The sequence below is a fragment of the Podarcis tiliguerta genome (assembly GCF_965153285.1).
Source record: "Podarcis tiliguerta genome assembly, chromosome: 4".
Classification (NCBI taxonomy): Eukaryota; Metazoa; Chordata; class Lepidosauria; order Squamata; family Lacertidae; genus Podarcis; species Podarcis tiliguerta.
Genome location: NC_139537.1, coordinates 7,209,003 through 7,233,904, shown reverse-complemented (window position 1 = coordinate 7,233,904; position 24,902 = coordinate 7,209,003). Strand labels below are relative to the sequence as shown.

Sequence of the window (24,902 nt, the reverse complement as noted above, 5' to 3'; positions counted from 1 at the left end):
CTGTTGCAGCCTCAGCCCCCACCTCCTCCTCAGCTGCCTGTCCTGCGTCTGCAGTGCTTTCTGCCTCTTCTTCCTCTCTCTCACTCCAGCCTGTTGCTTGTTCAGCATCCAACCATTCTGCCCCCTCCCTTCAAACTCTGACCTGTCTTCAGCGTCCCAACCACCACCACTCCCTGGGCTCTGAGCCTTCCTCTTCTTCCACCATTCCTCCTCATCCAGCCAGTCCCTGACAATATTTGCTTCTAGACGAAATCGGTCACATAGGCTGCACCTCTGACATAAGCTGAGTGGAGAACTTTAGGATTTCAAGCCTTGCGTAAGAACATTAATTTTGGGGAGACTTTTTTCTTTTGCAATGGAGATTCACGAACTTCAGGGATGTGTGTTTTCTGTGTGGCCACATAAGAGAACAACACCTCATTCAAAATTTAACATTCTGAATCCGAGACCAGGGAGAAGAGTCGGTGGAAGAAGACTGGAAAAAGTTTAAAGATTATTTACAGAAATACTGCAAAATTAATGAATGTTAAAAGATTGGTGGAATGAAGTTATATGGCTTTAGTAGAAATGTTATAAGGATTTAAGTATAAATAGATTAATAGAATATTATAGGTAAGGTAAGGTTAGAATGTGATAAGATAATTATAGGACAGAAAACAGAGGAAGATGGAAAGGAATTGCTGAAATAATTGATAGAAGTGGAATACGAAAAGGGAGGTGTGAGGAGGTCAGTGAAATAAGTGAATGAAAGATAAGATATTGAAATTGTTTGATTGTTTTAAATTGTTTTTGTTTGGTTTTGTTAGTTTAATGTGTTAGTGTTATGTAGTGTCTTTGTGTTGTATTGTATTGCTCTTTTTTGTTTTTGTTTTGTTTTGTAGTGTTTAAATTGTTCAAAAAGTAATAAATATTATTTTTTAAAAAAACCAAACAAAATTTAACATTCTGAGAGTTTATTTTCTGGTTATCCACCGCAGCTGCCCCCCCAGCTCCTGGTGCATAGCATTATACTGTGTAAATGACTGATTGCAGGACTTTGAAAAGTCAGAAGGGCAAACCCCAGTGGTTTGCATTGCTCCCTGCTACAACCTTACATTAAACCTGCTCCATCACCTTACAAAATTTGGCTATTCTCTCGTGCAGGGAACACAGAGACACCCAGGCTCTCATCTTAGCGCTAGAGCTTTCATCTCTCTTACCATTTGTCGTTGGAGACCTTGGGAAATACTGGGAGCTTCTCTTATCAGGGCTGTGGAAAGGACTGGTTGGAGGCTGGTCATAGAGCGGCAGTGGCGCCAGAGAATTCTGGGGTGCTGGAGATGGAGATACCTGCAAGACAAGGAATAAACAGTAGGAAGAGCTGAGACAAAGTAAATTGGGTAGTTTCTGCCCACAAAGAGTCGCGCCTGCATAGTAGGCTCTTTTCAGGGTTATCTTAGCAAACCATTTCAAACGACAGGAATAGAAGCATTCATTCATTCACCGTAATTCTGCGACCGGCAAAAAAGTTTTGTTATTTATGAATACTATCCAAGACCGATTTGTCACAGTGATCCAAGGTGATCAAACAAGAAGTTAAAAGGATTACTTTGTAAGCTGCTTTTGGCTTCACAGGGAAAAAGGGAAGAAAGGCAGACACACATTATGTAAACAAAAGCATAACATATATATTTTTTTAAAAACCCAGTGCACTGAAAACAAATTTAAAAGCAAGACACTGAAATTGAGATTACCATATTTTTCGCTCCATAAGACACACTTTTCCCCTCCTAAAAAGGAAGGGGAAATGTGTGTGCATCTTATGGAGCGAATGCAGGCAGGAGGCTCTGCTCAGTGCTCCCTTTAAAGAGCCGCGTGGAGCGTGTGTGTGGCTCTTGGGGGCTTTTCCCCGAGGAGGGAAGAGGGCAGCCCATCAGTCCCTTCTCCCACCTCCCTCCCCGAGGAGGGAGAAGGGCAGACTGCCAGTCCCTTCTCCCACCTTGGGGGAAAGCCCCCAAGAGCTGCACTCCCTTTAAAGAGCCACGCGGGGCTTTTCCGCGAGGTGGGAGAAGGGACTGACGGGCTGCCCTCTGTCCCTTCCTACACCTCCCGGAAAAGCCAGCAAGAGCCGCTGCCAGGCTCTGCTCAGCGCTCCCTTGTAAGGGCTCCCTTTCGTCCCTCGTCCGCTTTGCTGGGAAGCCAGCAGAAGAGGCGCTGTGCAGCTATCGCTCTTGCTCTGCTGGCTTCAGAGAGAGCTGCGCAGCTTGCTCTGCTGGCTTCTCAGTGAAGCAGGAGGAGGGACGGAAGGGTTTAAAGCAAGAAAAGCAAGAGCAGCTTACATGCTCTGTGCAGAATGTTTTTTTTCTTGCTTTCCCCCTCTAAAAACTATGTGCATCTTATGGTCAGGTGCGTCTTATGGAGCGAAAAATATGGCACTTAAAAACAGCAGAGATATAAAATATCAAGCTAGAAAAATCTATACTAAAAAGCAGAATAAAACAATTTTAGGGAGGCCAGGAGGGTTCATGTAGACCTCCTGAGGGAGATAACTCCACAGCTGGAGATAGTTTCATGGGCACATCTGCAGGGCATTTGCAGAGCTCCTTGCTCATTGAAATCTCCCTGTGTACCAGAGAACCCACAGAGCTCTGGGCTGCAGGCCTCTCCACCAATTAAGCAGTATCAAAGGAGTGTGTGCCCTCGTGTGTGTAAATGCAGCATGGAGTTGCAGCCAAGTCCAGTTCCGTGGCGTGTAACTGAAAGATGCAAGTGGCCAAAAGCACGCATTTGCCACGTGCGTGATTTACAGAATCAGTGTGCTACAGCGGAGACTTGAGTTCGAATCCCCGCTTGACTATTCTTTTTTAAAAAACAACAAATGCATGGGTTGCTTCATAGCGCAAAGCGGTCGACGTGGTGTTAAAGATAACGGCCACGAAGTTCACTGGGTGTGTTTTCAGCCCATGCCGCCACACAGAAATAGCTCCGCATGCATCACCCTTCGCTCCTTGGAGAAAGAGGAGGCAACAAACAAACAAAGGAAAGACGTTTTTAATGTAAAAGAAAGCAAGGAAGCAAGTTCAACAATAAAAAGTTGACTCACTCCCCCAAAATGAAGGCGCATTTTTAAGAAATGAGCGCACTAGGCTGGAACTGCAAGCACTGGCAATTCTGCTGCTGCCAAGCTCTGTTTGATCTCTCAATGTACCACACAGAGATTAATTACAGGAAGGAGACGGGGAACTTCCTTCTTCTGCCTCTTATTTCCTTTTTGCCCCTCACCACTCCTTTCATTCTTTGTGCACATCTGCTGTTAACCTTTGCCAATGTTCGAAGCACGATTAATATTAAATGGACTCGGGCAAAGAAAGCGGAGGGCTGGGGCCTTCGTTTGCAATTCTCCAAAAACCTCCCATTAATGCGGACATTTAAAGATCTCACAAGCAGCTACTGCCCCGAATCACAGCGGGAAAGTTAGGATCAGGTGGCTGTTACAACTTCCACAAAGGGATCCCAGGGTTTTGATGAGCACTTATAACCTCTAAGGAGCACAGAGGTACTGAAATAAGTGATCCTTACTTGTCCTGTCGGCCCACAATGTGTAGAGCAGGCATGGGAATCCTTTTTGGCTCCACAGGCCAAATCATCATCGGGACTGGCTCCACAGGTCAAATTTGATTGGTGGGGGGAGCTGCCCATCTGTCCATCGCTTGATGTCACAATGACATTCAGGATTTGAAAGCACCTTGCAACCCACTGCTAAAACAAAGCCCCTCCCCCATTTTTAGCAGGCAATTCTGATACAAACCACTTCCTATTACAGGAAGGTATTGTTGTTGTTGTTGTTATTAACAACAACAACAACAATTTTAATATATATTCCCTACCCATCTGGCTGGGTTTTCGCAGCCACTCTGGGTGGCTCACAGAACATTTGCACTGGTATCACCTGTTAAAATGAAGATTCCCCCCCCCCCTTTTTTAGCAGGGGTTCAGAAACGGGTTTACATGGGATCCCCTGCTAAAATGAATGGGGGCGGGGAGGAACTTTTGTTTTAGGAGAGGGATTTCCACGCAGGATCTTTCTGGAATCAGGAAGGGCTTTGCAAATTGCCAAGATGAACGGGATGGAACCCTGCTGCTTTGGCTGTGCACCTCTGTTCCCCCGCTGGTGACGCACACACGTAGGTGGAGCTTCTTTCAAATATTACACCTCTGCTGGACGTGTCATTGTGCGGAACGCTGCAAGCGGACCTTTTCAACAATTGCAGCAATCAAAGTTTTCCAGTGTAAAAGCAGTATGCCACCTGGCTCCTGAGCTAGGAGAGGAAGAGATCAGCTCCCAGATACTTGCCTGCCTTTGTTGCAGCGTTAAGGGCACTGTCTGAAAAGCACAACTGTCTAGTGAAACAGGGGAAATGTGGCAACTGCTGATTACATTGTGGCCGAACAGGCCTTTGTCCAGTCCCATGCATGCCCATTCAGGACGCGGGCAAAATTCTTCCCATACCTGAGCATCCACAACGCACTGAATCTCTCCGTTTTCCGAGGCCGTTAGCTCTTCTACTAGTACGGATGGGAAGACCCCGACACATCCGTTGAACTCCCCTTCCCAGAAGCCGTCATCGTCCTGGTTTTCTTTGTTCAAGATCCGGATTATCGCTCCCTCCGGGAAGGACAGTTCGTCGTCTGTCTGCCCCTCGTAATCATAAAGTGCTTTTACAAAACATACTGGGGAAAAAATGGCAAATGTCATGATACAAGAATCTGACAAGGTTTGAAACGTCTTTTAGCTGAATGTGCTTCCTAGATCTGTTTCTGCTGAAATCCTAAGGGTGGCTCCTGGAGCTTTTCCCAGCACAGCTATACAGTGGTACCTCGGGTTACAGATGCTTCAGGTTACATACACTTCAGGTTACAGACTCCGCTAACCCAGAAATAGTACCTCGGGTTAAGAACTTTGCTGCAGGATGAGAACAGAAATCGTGCTCCGGCAGCGTGGCAGCAGCAGGAGGCCCCCATTAGGTAAAATGGTGCTTCAGGTTAAGAACAGTTTCAGGTTAAGAACAGACCTCCAGAACGAATTAAGTACTTAACCCGAGGTACCACTGTACGATTGAGGGGTGTGTGTGTGTCATATATAAAAAGCAGTGTTGTAAGTGGCTGTATCTGCCCGTTTTGTTATTTACTTACTACAGTGGTACCTCGGGTTACAGATGCTTCAGGTTACATATACTTCAGGTTACAGACTCCGCTAACCCAGAAATAGCACCTCGGGTTAAGAACTTTGCTGCAGGATGAGAACAGAAATCGTGCTCCGGCAGCGCGAGGCCCCATTAGCTAAAGTGGTGCTTCAGGTTAAGAACGGACCTCTGGAACGAATTAAGTACGTAACCAGAGGTACCACTGTACTTCAATTTCTATCCTGCCCTTCATTAGTTTATGATCCCAGAACGGGTTACAGAATACAACAAAAATATTCAAGCAGCAGGCTAAAACAATCAGTTTGGAGTCGTATATTAAACAGGCAAGTTTTCCGCCGGTGACAAAAGCTGGACAATAGTGGTGCTTGTGGGAGAGGTTTACGGATCATCTGGGCTACCATTTATCTTTCAATAACACCCACAATGTAACTGGCTGGGCCTTTGCAAAGTATAGTTGTTGTATGCAGTTGCTGTATGCAGGTATCAGACGAAAGATACGAAAGATCTTCACGTAGCCTTTGCAAAATATAGTTGCTGTATGCAGGTATCAGACGAAAGAACTTAAGACAAGGGTTCCTGGAATAATACCTGGTTTCACCCTGCTGGGCTTCGTCAGCATAGCATGCTCGGCTGTATGCAACTATACTTTGCAAAGGCATATGTGGAACATTACGAAGAAAAAGTTCATTTATTGCAAGTACTGTTTCTTAAAGTTGTCGCGTCTGACACTTGTATTCATAAAGACATAAGTGGAACACAAAAAAAAGCTTCTATTTGGACATTACATATATAAGAACTGATCTATTTGTATTTCCTGTTCAAATGTTGGTCTTTAATTAAAAGGTAAAGGTAAAGGGACCCCTGACCATTAGGTCCAGTCGTGACCGACTCTGGGGTTGTGGTCCTCATCTCACTTTACTGGCGAAGGGAGCTTCTGGGTCATGTGGCCAGCATGACTAAGCCACTTCTGGGGAACCAGAGCAGCGCACGGAAACGCCGTTTACCTTCCCGCCAGAGCGGTACCTATTTATCTACTTGCACTTTGACATACTTTCGAACTGCTAGGTTGGCAGGAGCAGGGACTGAGCAACGGGAGCTCATCCCGTCGCGGGGATTCGAACCGCCGACCTTCTGATCAGCAAGTCCTAGGCTCTGTGGTTTAATCCACAGCACCACCTGTGTCCCTGGTCTTTAATTACTTCTTTAATGTGAAAAGAGGCATGTTTATATGATGTATAAAGAATTCCTATAGTTAAACACAGCCAGTTAAGTTGTGGGTGTTATTGTCAGTTGGATTTACGTAACTATAGGTTTGATAGTGTTGTGTACCACTTATGTTTCAGCAAACAAATTTGTTCTTAAACATTGCTTCCATTTATCTATGGCGTGTTTTAATCAATCTGCAAACTGCCTTTGAGTAAGAAAGAGTGCGACTCAAAACTTATGGAATAAACGTTCGCCACCTGAAGGACTGGAGCTCATCGCAAAACACCAGAAGTTGCTGGCACTCACCGCTGGAGTCTCCGTTGAGGCTCCCTGAGACCAGCTCGGCTTCCGTTGAATTACTAGAAGTGTGAGACCGACTGTCCAACGCCGCCAGTGATTGCAACATGCTCAGGAGACTGTTGGAAGTTGGGAATTGAAGGTACTTCTCTGGGACGTAACCCACGTGGCCAGACTTATTCCGTGCCTGCGGGAGTTGAGAAAATGAAAGGCTTAAGAGAAGGGGGCAAATGGATGGAGGAGCATATATATATATACACACCTTTCTGTCTTCTTTTCCCGTTTAAAAAGGGGCAACCTACCACCCGCCACGGCCCTTTCAACATGCCACAACGACAGGAAAAGCAAAATGATACCTTTACCCAATCTTCCATATCTCCATCTTCAATAACTTCCAAAACTTCATGTTCCTCAATGGTTAACTCGTCTGGTTGGGAAGCCTGTGGTGAAGGAGAGAGATAAATACCGTATTTTTCGCTCTACAGGACGCACTTTTCGCTCTATAGGACGCACCCGACCATAGGACGCACCTTGTTTTAGAGGGGGAGAACAAGAAAAAAAAATCCCCCCCCTCTCTGCTCAGCGCCCCTTCAGCGAAGCGGCAGGAGAAACAGAGCCCCTTTCATTTCTCCTTCCGCTTGGTTGAAGGGGTGCTGCACAGCTCTCCCTCTCTGCTGAAGCCAGGAGAGTCTTGCTCTCCTGGCTTCAGCGAAAGCAACGAGAAGCCTCCGGAGCGCGGAGGGAGCGCTCCCTCTGCGCTTTGGAGGCTTCGCGTTGCTATCGCTGAAGCCAAGGAGCCTGCATTCACTCCACAGGACGCACACACATTTCCCCTTAATTTTTGGAGGGGAAAAAGTGCGTCCTATAGAGCGAAAAATACGGTATCTTGGCACACTAAGGCTCAGGAAAGGATACTAAGGCTCAGGAAAACACAACTTGTAATGGGTCAATTTTAGCAAGGGAAGGATCAATGATGCCACTCCCTGGCTGAAGCAGCCGTCAAGTGATTTCTTGAAATCTATTCACAACTGAAAGAGTACCTTCTCCCATATTAACCAGGTGCAGTTCATTATCATGCTTCCTAGAGACCTATTTCCTCAGGATGTGCATGCCCCCCCCCCAAATTCGCCTTGTATTTGTAACCTGGTCATTAAATAAAAATAAAAATCTGCCAGAGATGGAAGGAAGACCAGAGAGGAATGGCAAGCTAAGCTGATGGACTATGCTGAAATGGCAAAGCTGACTGGAAAACTCAGGAACCAAGAGGACAAAAACTTTTTAAAAGGATGGGGAAAATTTATAACGTATCTAGGAGACCACTGCAAGCAGATGGAAGCATTAGCAGGATTTTAATTTCACTTGTAATGTAGCAGATACCATGGATAATTTGGATTGACATAAAATATAGAATATGGAATAATATGCAGTTGTAAATGTTGATAATAGGACCCATGGAAGGGGTTGGGGGGGGGGAGTCGCAAGATTCAGAGTAATCTCTACATATGGATATGCATTTGGATTGTTATAATTTTATATTAGTAAAATCAAATAAAAATGATTTAAAAGAATCTGATCTGTTTATATACAGCTCTCTGTTCCCTCTGCCTCGATATGTGCTCTGGATTTGAAGCCGTGCTATAAAATGAATCTCTGCGTCCCTCATTCTCTAGAGCGGAGAACCAAAAAACGACTATGGCTTTTCCCACTTTTGGAAATCTCTTTGGGAAATTCAGGAGCTGCTCCTCTGAAAGGGGCCAGAGCTGATGCAAAACAGTCCCTTCTTCCAAACGCAGTGCATTCATTCTAACCGAAACCTAGTGCTTCACGCTGAGGTCTACTAAGGATGCTTTGATTTTGAACACAGCTGAGGCTTCATTGATGTCAAAGTCGGTATGATCATTTGTTGACCAAGGCCTCTCCCTCTTCCCGGAAGGGAGGGGTTGTGAGTGGGAGCAGCTTCCTGCCGCAGCAGCAGGGAGGCGTATTCAGCTCCCTGCTTCTGATTTGCCCCGCTGCCGCGACCATGCCCTTGAGCCGGCCAATAGGGCTAGCTGGTGGGCGGGGTTAGCTGCATTTAAGCAGCCGTGGCAGCGCTCTGTCCCCAGTCTGTTCCTGCTTGCATTGGATCTCCCGCCCTCCCTCCCTTTAGGTCAGTTTCCTCTGCAGATTGACCTTGCTATGGACTTTGGTTGGTTGCCTTGGTTGCCCAAGGGACCTGGTAGGACTTTTTTTATCCATTTGGCAAATTGGCACCAGCCTCTTGGTTTTTTCGCCTACCTCGTAGCAACTTGTCACAACTTTCTGGTTTTGGAGGTTAGGCATTGGAATATGTGTACTGTGTTGGAGGATTGGGTATGCCCATCATCTGCCCCTCCTCTTTTGGGTATTCCGTTAAAGGAATCCGGTGGTCGTGGATCCTGTCCGATGCCCTGCTGGTGGCTAGGGCCATGGCACGACCCCTGGTGATGTCATGGGGAAGCTTCCAGTTGTATTTGCATCAACAAGCTCCTCCCACTGGTTCTTAACCCTGAAATGACTCCCTGAGGAGCGGGGGTGGAGTCATGTATTGCTGTTTTATTCAGTGCCTAAGCCAATACTACTCACATGCTGTAACCAATAAAGTTGTGGCCTTATTTTGCCCATTAACCAAAAATAATGTGTCTTTGTGTCTTATTATAATCCTATGCGGTCCAGTATACCTGAAGGAGCGTCTCCACCTCCATCGTTCTGCCCGGACACTGAGGTCCAGCACCGAGGGCCTTCTGGCGGTTCCCTCCCTGCGAGAAGCCAAGTTACAGGGAACCAGGCAGAGGGCCTTCTCGGTAGTGGCGCCCGCCCTGTGTAACGCCCTCCCATCAGATGTCAAAGAGAAAAATAACTACCAAACTTTTAGAAGCCATCTGAAGGCAGCCCTGTTTAGGGAAGCTTTAAATGTTTAATAATTATTGTATTTTAGTGTTTTGTTGTAAGCCGCCCAGAGTGGCTGGGGAAGCCCAGCAAGATGGGTGGGCTATAAATAATAAATTATTATTATTATTATTACTATGTGGGTGGCAGGTCCTCGACTCACAACAAGATCCCACCCTTTTACATACCTTGTATGAGTAAACAACTTTGCAGGTCAACGGGTAGTTTCTGAGCGTACCAGAAGGACTGGAGCTGCTGTCATCGAAAGCATCCATGCCATCCTCTAGCTCTTCCCCTTCTTCCTTTTCCATGTCAACATTTAGCTAATAGGAGAGAGATTGGAAGAGGAAAAACCTGTCACAATTATAAGGTAAAGGGACCCCTGACCATTAGGTCCAGTCGTGGCCGACTCTGGGGTTGCGGCGCTCATCTCGCTTTATTGGCCGAGGGAGCCGGCGTACAGCTTCCGGGTCATGTGGCCAGCATGACCAAGCCGCTTCTGGTGAACCAGAGCAGTGAACGGAAACGCCATTTACTTTCCCACCAGAGTGGTACCTATTTATCTACTTGCACTTTGACGTGCTTTCGAACTGCTAGGTTGGCAGGAGCAGTGACTGAGCAATGGGAGCTCACCCCGTAGTGGGGATTCAAACCACCGACCTTCTGATTGGCAAGTCCTAGGCTCTGTGGTTTAACCTACAGCGCCACCCGCATCCCACAATTATACCTACAACCTAAAGGGAACACCAGCAGGACACTTGCCAAGCGAGGATCCAAAAGCAAAGGCAGCAAGGGGACCGAGCTGTTGAGATAACAACATTATTTGCCAAGAAGCTGTTTAGGCACCACTGCTGCCCAAGTAATTTCATTCTACCTTGGATATTATCCCAGCTGTGAAGTCAGTTATGAAAAAAGGCACCAAATCAAAAAGGTGTGAATTGCCTTGTACGCCATGAATGAGTTAGAAAGCGAACGACAAGTTGGCCTGTGTGTTCCTTCCCTCCTATGGAAATTCACTCTGTGTGTCTCTCTCCTTCCCTCTTCTACGTACAGAAGCAGCTGCGCTACTTTGTGGATGGCAAACCTCTCCGACTGCCATGCACGCGTGAATCTTCCGCCTCCTGTTCGCAAGCCCCGAATCGCTTGCAGTACCTGCCATGTCTCAGTTTGAGCATCCATGGAGAAAAGCATTACTGTATTTTTCGCTCTAAAGGACGCACTTTTTCCCCTCCAAAAATTAAGGGGAAATGTGTGTGCGTCCTATGGAGCGAATGCAGGCTCCTTGGCTTCAGCGATAGCAACGCGAAGCCTCCGAAGCGCAGAGGGAGCGCTCCCTCTGCGCTCCGGAGGCTTCGCATTGCTTTCGCTGAAGCCTGGAGAGCGAGAGGGGTCGGTGCACACCGACCCCTCTCACTCTCCAGGCTTCAGGGATAGCCGCCTGAAGCCTTTGGAGCGCAGCGGGAACTTGCGCTGCGCTCCGAAGGCTTCGGGTTCCTTTTGCTGAAGCCGGAAGAGCAAGACTCTCCTGGCTTCAGCAGAGAGGGAGAGCCGCGCAGCGCCCCTTCAGCAAAGCGGGAGGAGAAACGGAAGGGGCTCCGTTTCTCCTGCCGCTTCGCTGAAGGGGCGCTGAGCAGAGAGTGGGAGATTTTTTTTTTCTTGTTCTCCCCTCTAAAACAAGGTGTGTTCTATGGTCGGGTGCGTCCTATAGAGTGAAAAATACGGTAGTTTTTTTGTACGCAGGGAGAGGCTGTAGCACAAAGAGAGTCAGGAATCTCCTCTTTTTCTCCCACCAGTCGAAAAATCCTGGAAACAACTCTTTCCAGACAATCCTGGCTCGGCATCCTCAAAGGAACGGAATGTGACTGCTGACAACTTCAGTGTGCACCACAGACAGTGCAGAGTGCTGCCAGCAAACAGAAATGGCTCTATTTTGCATTTCCTATCTTTTGGTGTTCCAGCGGTCTGGTCCTTATGCCAGCGTTTCCCAAACCTCTGGTAATCTGGGAGGACTTACAACATTACTTGAATTGAAAACTGGAGGCATGCTCCATTCTTTCACATTCTAAGCCCTTAGGGTCAAAACATCTAGTACTTTCAAGTTTTGTAACCCATGTGGCCTTAAGACAACTGTATGTTAATTACCCCTCAGTTTCCACATGAAGAGGCAATTGACAATCAGATTATCCAATGGATTTATGGCCCCTAAATGCCTGAGAAGCTTCAGGGCAGGAAGTCCTGAATTTGGATATCTCCTTTTTAAACCAAGAGGCTCTTTTGGGTTTACATGAATTTGTGGGGAAAAGGTGTTAAGAGCCAGGATTCTGCTGTAACTTAGGGCCCTTTTACACAATCACCTATGCTGAGAAGCCTGCAATGCAGTCGTCCAAAAAGATTTACCGTATTTTTCGCCCCATAGGACGCACTTTTTCCCCTCCAAAAATGAAGGGGAAATGTGTGTGCGTCCTATGGGGCGAATGCAGGCTTTCGCTGAAGCCGGGAGAGCGAGAGGCATCGGTGCGCACCGACCCCTCTCCCTCTCCAGGCTTCAGGAAGCTATCCGCAAGCCTTGCAAGCCCTGTGGGAGTTCCCACAGGCTCACAAGGCTTGCGGGCAGCAGCCTGCCGCCCGAAGCACGGGGAACCCTCCGGAGGACTCCCCGTGCTTCGGGCGAGTGTCCCCAAGCCTGGCGCGCCCGACGGGAGGTCCCGCCGAGCGCGCGAGGCTTGGGGCGGCAGCCTCCCGCCCGAAGCACGGGGAGGTCTCCCCGTGCTTCGGGGGCGTGTCCGCAAGCCTTGCGCGCCCGACGGGAGGTCCCGCCGAGCGCGCGAGGCTTGGGGCGGCAGCCTCCCGCCCGAAGCACGGGGAGCCCTCCGGAGGACTCCCCGTGCTTCGGGGGCGTGTCCGCAAGCCTTGCGCGCCCGACGGGAGGTCCCGCCGAGCGCGCGAGGCTTGGGGCGGCAGCCTCCCGCCCGAAGCACGGGGAGCCCTCCGGAGGACTCCCCGTGCTTCGGGGGCGTGTCCGCAAGCCTTGCGCGCCCGACGGGAGGTCCCGCCGAGCGCGCGAGGCTTGGGGCGGCAGCCTCCCGCCCGAAGCACGGGGAGCCCTCCGGAGGACTCCCCGTGCTTCGGGGGCGTGTCCGCAAGCCTTGCGCGCCTGACGGGAGGTCCCGCCGAGCGCGCGAGGCTTGGGGCGGCAGCCTCCCGCCCGAAGCACGGGGAGCCCTCCGGAGGACTCCCCGTGCTTCGGGGGCGTGTCCGCAAGCCTTGCACGCCCGACGGGAGGTCCCGCCGAGCGCGCGAGGCTTGGGGCGGCAGCCTCCCGCCCGAAGCACGGGGAGCCCTCCAGAGGGCTCCCCTTGCTTCTGGCGGGTGTCCGCAAGGCTTGGGGCGGCAGCCGCAGCTGAGGGGGGGAAATAAATTTTTTTTATTCATTTCCCCCCCCAAAAAACGAGGTGCGTCCTATGGGCCGGTGCGCCCTATAGGACGAAAAATACGGTAACCGGCCTCCAAGGTGTTGCATGTACAATTGTTAATTCAGAAACTAGGGGTGGCAACATTTGCTGCCTCTTGAATCCTTTGTATTTCATGCAAGGGAAAAGTAAATGTGCAAACCAAGCAGCAGGGTTAGCTCTGGTGGGCATTTCTCCCAATTCCATAGAGAAACAGTCACCAGGAAGCCCTGTCGGACGTCCGGCTTCCAAAAATAGTTCGCAAACCGGAACAGTCTCTTCCGGGTTTGCGGCATTTGGGAGCCAAAATGTTTGGGAACTAAGCTGTTCCAAAACCCAAGGTACAACTGTATTTGATCAAGTGAGGCTAAGCAATGGGATGTCAGCAAAGCATATGCACAGCTCCAAAACAGCCTGGAAGCCACTGCTCCTGCACAGGGAAGCTGGAATCCCAAGAAGAATGTCAAATGCCAACCTGCAGAACATAAACAAGTACCCAGTGCCCCCTCACGCTTCGAAAACATCACTTTGAAGCAGAATAAACATTTTAAGAAATAAATCAATAAACCAAAGAATGCTAGCAGGATGTAATTGAATAGGAAGTGTACTGGACATTCTACTGAAAGTTTAAGATTCTAAACCAAAAATGTTTTTTTTTAAAACAACAACCCATTGGAAGCCTGCATTGATTTATTTTTTAATGTGCAATACAACTGCTGGCAGCCTGTAAATGTCACAAGCTAGAAGCTGGCTCCACTCTGCTGCAATTGCTATTGCCAGTTCAGCAGCTTGTAGTCCTATAAAACGTGGAACGCAACCAGACTGTGCCTACAGACACCTTTGTTGTAATTTAAAACACAGGGTGATAGCTACCCGAAGTCATGAACAGCCTAGAGAACCACCAAAATGAATAGACTTGAGTTCATTTATTTCAATTGTCTTTTCAGAGTATGAGTAATTTTGGACATAATTCATTTAAAAACATGCTCACTTGTGAACGGCAAACATTTTGAGGAGGGTGGGGGAGAGGTGCTTAAATGTGCAATGTGCAAAGCAGAACAAGCAGTATTCAGGATATAGGGAAACTAGAATTGGAATAAATTGTAATTTTTGAGGGCGGGAGGAGGAAGTTATTATTGTGGGAAAATTCCAAAACCACATTCAAAATTGTGAATAACCAATCAATGTATGCTTGATGCTCTAATTGGATCTCTTGATCTTTCTAAAACGAATCTGCAAGAACCTATGTGTTCATAAAGGGCAATCCTCTCCTGTCCTACATTTCTGTGTAAGCATATGGGAAACTGCCAACCTAGCACTTCGAAAGCACGTCAAAATGCAATTAGATAAATGTCCAGTTGTCTGTGTCCAGTTCTGGGCACCACAGTTCAAGAAGGACACTGACAAACTGGAACGTGTCCAGAGGAGGGCAACCAAAATGGTCAAAGGCCTGGAAACGATGCCTTATGAGGAACGGCTAAGGGAGCCGGGCATGTTTAGCCTGGAGAAGAGGAGGTTAAGGGGTGATATGATAGCCATGTTCAAACATATAAAAGGATGTCACATAGAGGAGGGAGAAAGGTTGTTTTCTGCTGCTCCAGAGAAGCGGACACGGAGCAATGGATCCAAACTACAAGAAAGAAGATTCCACCTAAACATTAGGAAGAACTTCCTGACAGTAAGAGCTGTTCGACAGTGGAATTTGCTGCCAAGGAGTGTGGTGGAGTCTCCTTCTTTGGAGGTCTTTAAGCAGAGGCTGGACAACCATATGTCAGGAGTGCTCTGATGGTGTTTCCTGCTTGGCAGGGGGTTGGACTCGATGGCCCTTGTGGTCTCTTCCAACTCTATGATTCTATGAAATAGGTACCGTTCCGGCGGGAAGGTAAACGGCGTTTCCGTGCACTGCTCTGGTTCGCCAGAAGCGGCTTAGTCATGCTGGCCACATGACCCGGAAGTTGTGCGCCGGCTCCCTCCGCCAGTAAAGCGAGATGAGCACCGCAACCCCAGAGACGTCCACGACTGGACCTAATGGTCAGGGGTCCCTTTACCTTTATATGGGAAAGTTGGCTGTCCGCAGCAATCTGCTACACACAGTAAGCATCAGCAACTGGGACAATTCCACGCCTCTCCTGCTACATCCTCTAGGTGCCATTCTGCTAAAGTAGTGAGGTGCGAACGAGCCCTGGCTGCAGCAGCAGAACTTGGCAGCAGCCCAGCTTGGAAAGTGGTGGCAGGGCCTAACCCACCAGCCTTCACTGCTTCCTCAAAGTGAGCCTACAGTAAAATGACTTACTGACGAAAGCTCTGCACAACCTGCAGATGAAGAGCGAAGGGGCCTCGGTGGTATTAGCAAAGGTAACATGCAATTACAAAAGCTGCTGTCTGCACAACTTGGATCAATGAGGCATGAGGCTTTCCTGCCCTGAGACAACTGTTCCAACGTGATCCGTTGGAGAGCTCCAGCGCTTTCTGCAAGGGATCTTCAAATCCATCAGGTCTCGTGTTGCTTCAGTGGCGCACTGAAACATTTTTGCTGCAACAAGTGACTACATGGGCTGTTTTTTCTGCCGTAAGTTTGCTGGCTTGTAATACGCCACCTTTTAGTTGCTGTTGCAACAGCCTAACACTGCTACCCCTCTTGAAACTGATTCTTTAGTAAGCATTTTGACAGGATAAATATTGAACTTTCAAGCTGCTTGAGGAACGCTATTCTCTTATTTAGAATTTGTTCGGCACACAGCTGTCAAGAACCCCTTGAAAAAAATGGGTCTGCAAATGCAAAGAACACAAATGTACCTTTGCTAAGCTACGTTTGGTAAGGAATGGCAGAAATAGCTTTGCTGTTGTCATATTTTTAATCGCACGTGCCCCTAGGGAATGCACAACGGAGAACAAGAACGAGACAGTCAGGTATTTTTGTTTCGGAAACTCGCACCTTTAACTGCTGTAAAAAAAAAAAGCCAGCTTCTAGCTAACTCCAGCATGCCCGCCAAGGGCAAGCCAGGAAGCTGGCTAGAGGGAGTGTGTGTCAAAGGGGGGAAATGGAAATTAGATTTTATCCTCCCACACTCCAGCATCTGCCAGTTTGTCAGAGACTGGCAATGGCTATAGATGCCGTTCCAACTGCTGGCATGCTGCACTGGGCAGACGAAGGGAGCTGGGGAGAATCCAGGATTTGCAACAGGAAGGGAAGCGGGGAGCCAAATGAAAGGAGGGAGGGAGAAAGCAGCTTGGAGGAATGAGATGTTTCTTTTTCTGCGTGGTGGTGAAAAGAGATCTAAGGCTTAATCCCCCCCCAGGCCTCTTCCCAGCAGAAACAAAGCCCAAATTCACTTAAATCCATTTGTGTGCATTCACATTCCTCTTGAGCCTAGCCTCTGCATCCTTTCCAACCCCCAACCCACCCACCATCAAAATGTATACTGTAAGCTCCTTGGAAGAAAGTGGCTTTCTCTCCCCCATATTGCCCTGTCAAGCCAATGTGGTGTAAGGGGGCCGTGTATCTGACACAGGAGCTGGGAGACCAGGGTTCACAACCCCCGTTCAGCCATTTGAGTCACCTTGAGACAGTCCCAACCTGCCCTCGTAGGGTTGCTGCGAGGAAAGGCATGATAGTGACATGCGTCACCTTGAGCTCTTTTGAGGAATGGTGTGATATAAATGTAAGGGGGGGGGGGAATGTGCACCTTGATACCAGTTGCAACGGCAGCTTGAATGTAGACGTCGGCTTGCAATTCTGATTATAACCATCTGCAGAAATAAAGCTCTCAGGGACGGGGCTGAGAGAACCCATTGGAAACCTTGCAGGGTTTCCAGAGTGATCCACGGCAGATATAATAGGAATGTGGCAGGAAGGGAGGTGAGGAAAGAAGGAGAGTGGGAGGACTTGGTCAGTGGGCAGGAGTGCTTATTCTCTCCTGCACCCATCTCTCCCACAAAAATGCCCCCCACGGGGATTACTTAGCAGTGTGCCTGTGGTTTGCAGTTTCTTGTGAAACCTTTGTCTGGACTACGAAATGCTCGGCTGCGTTGGAGCAGATGTGCTAAGCCAGGGGTGGCCAATTCCCAAGAGACTGCGATCTACTCACAGAATTAAAAACTGGCAGTGATCTACCCCCTTTTTTGGGGAGGGAAAAAGGGGAAGAGCAACTCACAGATTGCTGAGGAAACAAACAGCCTCACTGAGTAAACTCTGTCTTCTGTTCTGCAGATTGTGCAACAATGGATCCCCACGACGGGATGAGCTCCCGTTGCTCAGTCCCAGCTCCTGCCAACCTACCAGTTCAAAAGGACGCCAAAAAGTGCAAGTAGATAAACAGGTACCGCTCCGGCAGGAAGGGAAACAGCGTTTCCGTGAGCTGCTCTGGTTCGCCAGAAGCAGCTTAGTCATGCTAGCCACATGACCTGGAAAAAACTGTCTGCAGACAAACATTGGCTCCCTTGGCCAGTAAAGCAAGATGAGTGCCGCAACCCCAGAGTCAGGGGTCCTTTACCTTTTTTAAGGAAAGGGACCCAGCGATCGACCGTGATCTACCAAAACCTCCCAGGGATCTACCAGTAGATCGCAATCGACCTGTTGGACATCCTTGCGCTAAGCAATCCGAAGCAAACTTTCTAATTCGATGGAAAGGGAGAGGGGGAAATATCAGAGTTTACGGCACCAGTTATGGAAAAGAGAGAAGCCCCATTGAATAGATGCCTGCTCACACTATGTTGGATCTCACTCTATGCACAAAGGGGCTTACGTTCCAAAGGCTCTTCTACATATGATATATTAAAAGGCGATGCAGTTGGCCACCTAGCTACTGGCTGCATAAATTCTCCTGGTATAGAGACAGCCAAAACACATCAATACTCATTAAATCATAACCACGCCTTTTGGCTCAGCCCTCTTCCATCTTTCCTGTTATTGGTGTGGCCCTCTATTCCACTTTGATTTGGAATATGCACTCACAGATCTGCTGGGCTGAAGTTAGAAACAGCCACCTCTGATGGTTTCTAACACCCACTGACAATCTGCAATGATCTGTTCCACTTAAGCAGTACCAGAGGAGACGCAGACGCGCCGCAGGGATGCGTGACTGTAACTAAGGGTTCAAAAGGAAAGAGGAGGGGAAAGGCAAACATCACGAAGAGGAACGTACCAAGTGCGAAGAGCCGTTATTGGCCACGGTGGGGAGGCTGGCCCATCTCTCGTTCTCCAGTTCCTCCATGACTTGATTCATTGCACTTTTTAGCCAGGTGTCCACTGAAACCCCAATCTGCTTCAGAAGGTCGAGTCGAGCTTCTGCTTTCAGCTTTATTATCTGTTGGTGGAAGGGAAAAGAGAAAGCAATTAGGCTCATTGCACTTCCTGAGGCACTTGCTTGAGGAAGACGGACGTCAGCAAGAAGATCTGGTTTTGAATGAAGTACCGTATTTTTCGCTCTATAAGATGCATCAGACCACAAGACGCACCTAGTTTTTGGAGGAGGAAAACAAGAAAGAAAAAATCTGAATCTCAGAAGCCAGAACAGCAAGAGGGATCGCTGCGCAGTGAAAGCACAAATCCCTCTTGCTGTTCTGGCTTCTGGGATAGCTGCGCAGCCTGCATTCGCTCCATAAGATGCACACACATTTCCCCTTACCTTTTAGGAGGGAAAAAGTGAGTCTTATAGAGCAAAAAATACGGTACCTAAAAGAGTTGTTCTCCCTCCCACCCACCATTTTGGGCACTTCGAGCAGCAGCAAAGGTCCTGCCCGCGGTGCCAGTGCTGAGTGGCACCGACCCGAAACAGAGCCTTAATGGTGGCATTTCCACCTTTTGCGGAATACACACTCCTTGGTGAGCTGCACTTGCCTCCCTCATTATTAGCATTCAGGAGGAATTTAAAACTCTCCTGTTCATTCAGGCATTTGATGGCTAAAAGAGGCCGTCCCTGGTAATCTTGAAATGATTAGCTGCAAGGGTGTGTGACTGCTTTTAAAGGGCTGATTTAAATAAGTCTTCTATTTATTGTTTTGTTCTCCTGCTTGGTTGCTTGTGATTCCTTTGGGAATCACAGAGTTGCAGAGTTACAAGGGGCCCAGAGGGTCATCCAGTCCAACCCCCTGGCAATGCAGAAATCTCAACTAAAGGGAGATGGGGAGCAACAGAAATCTAATAAATAAATTTCATTCTGCAGCATCTGTACAGAGTTATGGAAGCATTTGCCAAAATATTCTATTTATTCAGAAAATGATTTCTAGATTGCCCTTTGTCAGGGAACTGCCATCGGAGCTGGAGGCGGAGAGAAGGCTCCAGAGGGATGGCGGAGAGGGTCCCAGTAGGGAGAGAGGCAGCCCATCCGCTGGGGAAGGAAATCAGCGTAACACCAGTGGAGAAGGGGGGCAGATGGGGGAATCGGAGAGGTGGCTCCAGGACTCCTCGCCGGAGACCAGCGGAGAGAGTATGGGTACTCCGCTGCCCACACCCACCCTGCGCAGAAGACTTCTGCGCAGGGAGACTAGGAGAAGACTGGGCGTCAAACAGATTTTATGCTGGAAGGGGTTCAAGAAACACCCACTGACGGATTCTGCCAGCGACTGAGGCAGCCACGAAACTTGAGGCTGTCCAGACAGAAAGGGTTCAACCAGGTAACCTAGCCAGGAGTGGCGGCAACTTACGCACAAGCAACCTCTAGAACCATTACACCCTTCATCATATGATTCAAAAGTATGTTACAATACAAATAAAACAGTGTGTGCCGGGGGGGATGTACAGATCACAACTCTGCACATACATGATCACAGCCACCCTTTTGGACTTACACATTTACTATCAGTTGTTGTTTTGTTTGAAGGTAGCGCTTAAAAAATAGCTCTGTGCAACCCCCCCCTGCATATAGAAAAATAAAAGCTGAATAATACAAGCTCAGAATTCTGAGATCTGCTGGTGGTTTGAGGGCTTCAGTTCAGTGGTTAAGAACATGATTTGCATACAGAGGGTCTGTGTTGAATCTCTGGTACGTCCCAGCTAAAAGGAATTCTATAGCAGGGCTGGGGAAGACCTCTCTCTCTGTGCCCGAGACCGTGGAGAGCAGCTGCCATTACTTGGCTAGATGGACAAATAGCCTCATCTCAATGTAAGGCAGTTTCAAATGCTGTCAAAACCTTAAAGCAAAGTGTTAAAAGTTTCGGAAACTAGAAGGAAAGAAGAAGAGAGCAAACATCCCTTGCTTTTCAAACGCAAAGACTAAGGAACAATTTCCATGCATTACTGTACCCATCTCATTGCTCACTGCCAGTACTACAACCATCTCTTTGGAAACTTTAAATACCGCAAAGCAGTCTGGAAGGACCTGAAGTTTCTCGCTTCCCAAATATGCCCAAAGTTCAAAGAGATGGCCCAGAAGTGGCCCAGAAAAGGACTGCGAAACTAGGACATTTACTGCAATGTTATTGTTGGGTGGGCAGTGTTTGGGCCATCTTGCCCACAATAGCTCAACCTCTTGAGAAAAAAATTATTGCCACAATTCATTCATTCATTCATTGCCTTCTAAAACACCATCTCAAGGTGATTTACACACAGGAGTTAAAAACACAAAAGCAACAAATACATTTAAAACAAGGCTAAAACCCTAGTAAGGACCCATTCATCTGACAGCGAAAGCCTGTAGGAACAAAAATGTCTTCAACTCCTTCCAGAAAGTGAGGCAACCATTGTATCTCAACAGAAATGCTATTTCAGAAAACCTCAGTGTTCTTTCCTTGATGAGTGTTGCACAAGTGTTGTTGACACTCCCTATATACCACTATATAAAAACAAAGGGTTCCCACAGAGAGCAAAATGTGAACCCTACAACACACCACTACCTTTAACAAAAAAGCCCAAGCCCCACGCAGATATCTCCCCACACCATATAAAGGTAAAGGGACCCCTGACCGTTAGGTCCAGTCGTGGCCGACTCTGGGGTTGCGGCGCTCATCTCGCTTTATTGGCCGAGGGAGCCGGCGTACAGCTTCTGGGTCATGTGGCCAGCATGACTAAGCCGCTTCTGGCGAACCAGAGCAGCGCACGGAAACACCGTTTACCTTCCCGCCGGAGAAGTACCTCTTTATCTACTTGCACTTTGACGTGCTTTCGAACTGCTAGGTTGGCAGGAGCAGGGACCGAGCAACGGGAGCTCATCCCGTCGTGGGGATTCGAACCGCCGACCTTCCGATCGGCAAGCCCTAGAGGCTCAGCAGTTTAACCCACAGCGCCACCCACGTCCCTTCGCCACTCCATATACGATGCACCTAAAGTTGCCTTGGTCCTCTACCCTGTATGCCCACATGTTGGACTTCACATGGGACAAGAAGTCTAGAGGTTATCAAAAGAGGACCCTACTTGTGTGATCTTCACTACAGGATGGAGGAGCACCGTTCACGGATGTCAGGTGAGGCGGGGCACGATCCCCATCAAATCTGACACATGGCAGCAGGATGTCTGCAGAAGGGTTAAAGGTATACTGCTGGTTTGGGAGCAGTTTGCCAGTGTGCACCATTCCTTCCAGAAATAGTAGGAAACAACAACAACAACTCTTTCCATGTGATGATTTAGACAAGGAAGTGACTCATGAGACCAATCCAGCATCGCTTGAACGTTCCGTGGGAAGCAGACTTCATCGTAGCGTGCCCTTGAATCGGAGGGGGTGGGGGACAAAGGTTCCCACTTCGTTGACCCCAATTTGCAAGGCCTGACAGTGACAAGCATGTATTTTTCAACAAGAACAGCAACCTAAAAGGCACTGGAATACACCATGTAAAAAAACCAGGTTGTACTCCTATTAAGGATTGGAAGGAGGGAATAGGGGAGTGGATGATGGGAGCAAGAGTTCAGGGCAGCGTTTCTGTGGGAAAGAGCACGGCTACTGAACCAGGAAGAGGTTTCTGCGTCGCAGCCGCCCAGGCAATGTTGCTTATCGCCGAACCGTCGGATTAATGATTTAATGCCACAGATGCCAATTCTCACGGGCAAATTTCTCAAACGAGAAATCAAAATTCTCTCATGCGGCAGCGAATGCGTGCCCACACACCATTTGCCTTCAACTTGTATTAAAATGCCGAGTGTCAGATGGCAATGGTGGTTGCTTGCGAGTAACCAGTCAGGACTCTGACCTGTCTTTTACAGGTTTTATTTTGGTGCAAAACTATTTACAGTGCAGAGCCACAAGTTCATGTCTGCTTCGATCGCTAGCAGAATCCAGGAGTGGTCATAGAATCATAGAATCATAGAATCATAGAATCATAGAATCATAGAGTTGGAAGAGACCACAAGGGTCATCGAGTCCAACCCCCTGCCAAGCAGGAAACACCATCAGAGCACTCCTGACATATGGTTGTCAAGCCTCTGCTTAAAGACCTCCAAAGAAGGAGACTCCACCACACTCCTTGGCAGCAAATTCCACTGTCGAACAGCTCTTACTGTCAGGAAGTTCTTCCTAATGTTTAGGTGGAATCTTCTTTCTTGTAGTTTGTATCCATTGCTCCGTGTCCGCTTCTCTGGAGCAGCAGAAAACAACCTTTCTCCCTCCTCTATGTGACATCCTTTTATATATTTGAACATGGCTATCATATCACCCCTTAACCTCCTCTTCTCCAGGCTAAACATGCCCAGCTCCCTTAGCCGATCCTCATAAGGCATTGTTTCCAGGCCTTTGACCATTTTGGTTGCCCTCCTCTGTACACGTTCTAGTTTGTCAGTGTCCTTCTTGAACTGTGGTGCCCAGAACTGGACACAGTACTCCAGGTGAGGTCTGACCAGAGCAGAATACAGTGGCACTATAACTTCCCTTGATCTAGATGCTATACTCCTATTGATGCAGCCCAGAATTGCATTGGCTTTTTTAGCTGCCGCGTCACACTGTTGGCTCATGTTAAGTTTGTGGTCAACCAAGACTCCTAGATCCTTTTCACATGTACTGCTCTCAAGCCAGGTGTCACCCATCTTGTATTTGTGCCTCTCATTTTTTTTGCCCAAGTGCAATACTTTACATTTCTCCCTGTTAAAATTCATCTTGTTTGTTTTGGCCCAGTTCTCTAATCTGTCAAGGTCGTTTTGAAGTGTGATCCTGTCTTCTGGGGTGTTAGCCACCCCTCCCAGTTTGGTGTCATCTGGTCGTTTCTGGGTCCTCCCACAACATAAGAGCTTAGTCACCCCCAGCCTTTTCCTTCCTTCTTTGCGTTTTACACCTCTGCACAGAAGAGGCGTGCTTCCCTCCTGGCTGGCTTGGCAAGGAGTGGTGCTGAGGCTCCCAGCAGCATCCTCTAGCCCTTTCCCCTCCTTTACCCAGGAGGTGTGGCTTTCCCTTATCACTCCTTCGGGTAGTGATAAAGCGGGATATCAAATCCAAACTCTTCTTCTTCTCTTCTTCTTCCCCACCCTCAGAGTGTTGAGGTGCGGCGCTGTGGCTCCCAGCAGCATCCTCTGGTCCCTTCCCCTCTTCCCCACTGGAGGTATGGATTTCCCCACCGCAGGAATAGGAACTGCTTCGCAAGATTTTCGGAGGGCCCCTGTATCCCAACTGCCCCCTTCCTCCCTTCCCTGTTCCAGTGGCCGTCCCCTGACACCGAGGATCCAATCGAAGGCAGGAAGAGGAAACAAGGATCCGGCAAGATAGCACAGCATGGACCATGTTAAGGGGAGCTGCCGCAGGCTGAGAATGTGGCCGGTTTTTTCTGTGCATGCGCAAGACTGATAATCTACTAGGAGAAGTGGTTCCTCAGGTGAGGAAGAACCAACGCACTTCCACCACAGAAACACAGTTTTAAACACCCCATACAAAGTGGCACAATCCGTATAAAACCCCCCTGTAAAAATGCAAGCTCCACCAGCGGAAGCCGTCATGTTGGCAGCAGGATTGTTTAAAAAAAGAAACAGCCTCCACTTAAAGCTAAAAAACTGTGAGGTCACCCACATCTCTCACCGAAGATGGCAACCCAGAGCGTGGGAACAACCACAGAGAAAGCGCTGCCCGCCGCATGCTCCAGCGGAGCAAGCCTGAACACAGATACATCCTCCGATCTCAAATAGTGGGAAGGATCATACTGGTGAAGGCACGCCCTTCAAATATATCGGAACATGGCCAGTTGCAGCTTTAAAGCGGGGGGGGGGGGTGTATCTGTGCCCATCTAAATGTTGCTAAGACTCCAACTCCCATCAGCCCCTGCTAAGCTTGGCCAACGATCAGTGAGGTGGGAACTGCGAACCAATGACTCTGGTGGGTCACAGTTTCCCCAAACTTGCTTTAAAGGAAAGTATCAGCCAGGGCCATCTTACCCATAGGCACTTGGGGTGCGGGGCACCCGGGCGCTGGGCTCTCAGGGGCACCAGGCCGAGAGACCGGGGCCCGAGAGTGGAGTCTGGGGAAGAGCCCGCCCATCGGTCGGAGCGCCGCGGCCGACTCTTCTGCTGTGGGCTGCTCTGCGCCATGAGTTTGGGGCGACCGAGACAGCGAGATGCTGAGGCAGTTGGCCGGCTCCGCCCTCCTGCGCGCCTGGGACTTGGCAACCGGGGAGGGGGCACCAGGCGGATCTTTGCACCCTGGCGCCGCATATGCTTAAGACAGCCCTGGTATCAGCATCCTGAATTTGGACCAGAAGATTAGATGTTGTGGAGCCAGTTCAAGGTGAGCCCACACTGGTCTAATATGGGGCCTGTCACTTTTTCCTGTTATTAAGCAAGCCTCAGGGAAATGAGTTAAAATAATGAAGCACGTTACAAGGAAACCGTCTAAACTGTCCTTTCCTGTCAGCATAATTCTCAGAATCGTGAGTTTGCAACAGAAGCAGAAAAATCTGTTCCAGAAGGAAAGGAAAACAGTAACAATCATTACATTGCATCCTAACCTGTTAAGAT

The 24,902-nt window shown here is 48.6% G+C and overlaps 1 protein-coding gene across 6 annotated transcripts in view; it reads right to left on the bottom strand.

Moving 5' to 3' along the window:
- FCHSD2 (FCH and double SH3 domains 2) overlaps nucleotides 1-24,902 on the bottom strand; it is a 145,944-nt gene that overhangs the window by 5,701 nt on the left and 115,341 nt on the right. For 4 of the 6 annotated variants that reach the window (XM_083436400.1, XM_083436396.1, XM_083436397.1 and 1 more), the window contains exons 13-18: nucleotides 18,187-18,348; nucleotides 9,782-9,916; nucleotides 7,043-7,126; nucleotides 6,696-6,873; nucleotides 4,490-4,710; nucleotides 1,200-1,329 (exon numbers count right to left, since the gene is read on the bottom strand). In XM_083436400.1, the coding sequence (XP_083292526.1) occupies nucleotides 1,200-1,329; nucleotides 4,490-4,710; nucleotides 6,696-6,873; nucleotides 7,043-7,126; nucleotides 9,782-9,916; nucleotides 18,187-18,348 (910 nt within the window). The remainder of the gene's footprint in view (nucleotides 1-1,199; nucleotides 1,330-4,489; nucleotides 4,711-6,695; nucleotides 6,874-7,042; nucleotides 7,127-9,781; nucleotides 9,917-18,186; nucleotides 18,349-24,902) is intronic. The other 2 variants (XM_083436398.1, XM_083436399.1) reach the window with 1 other exon arrangement.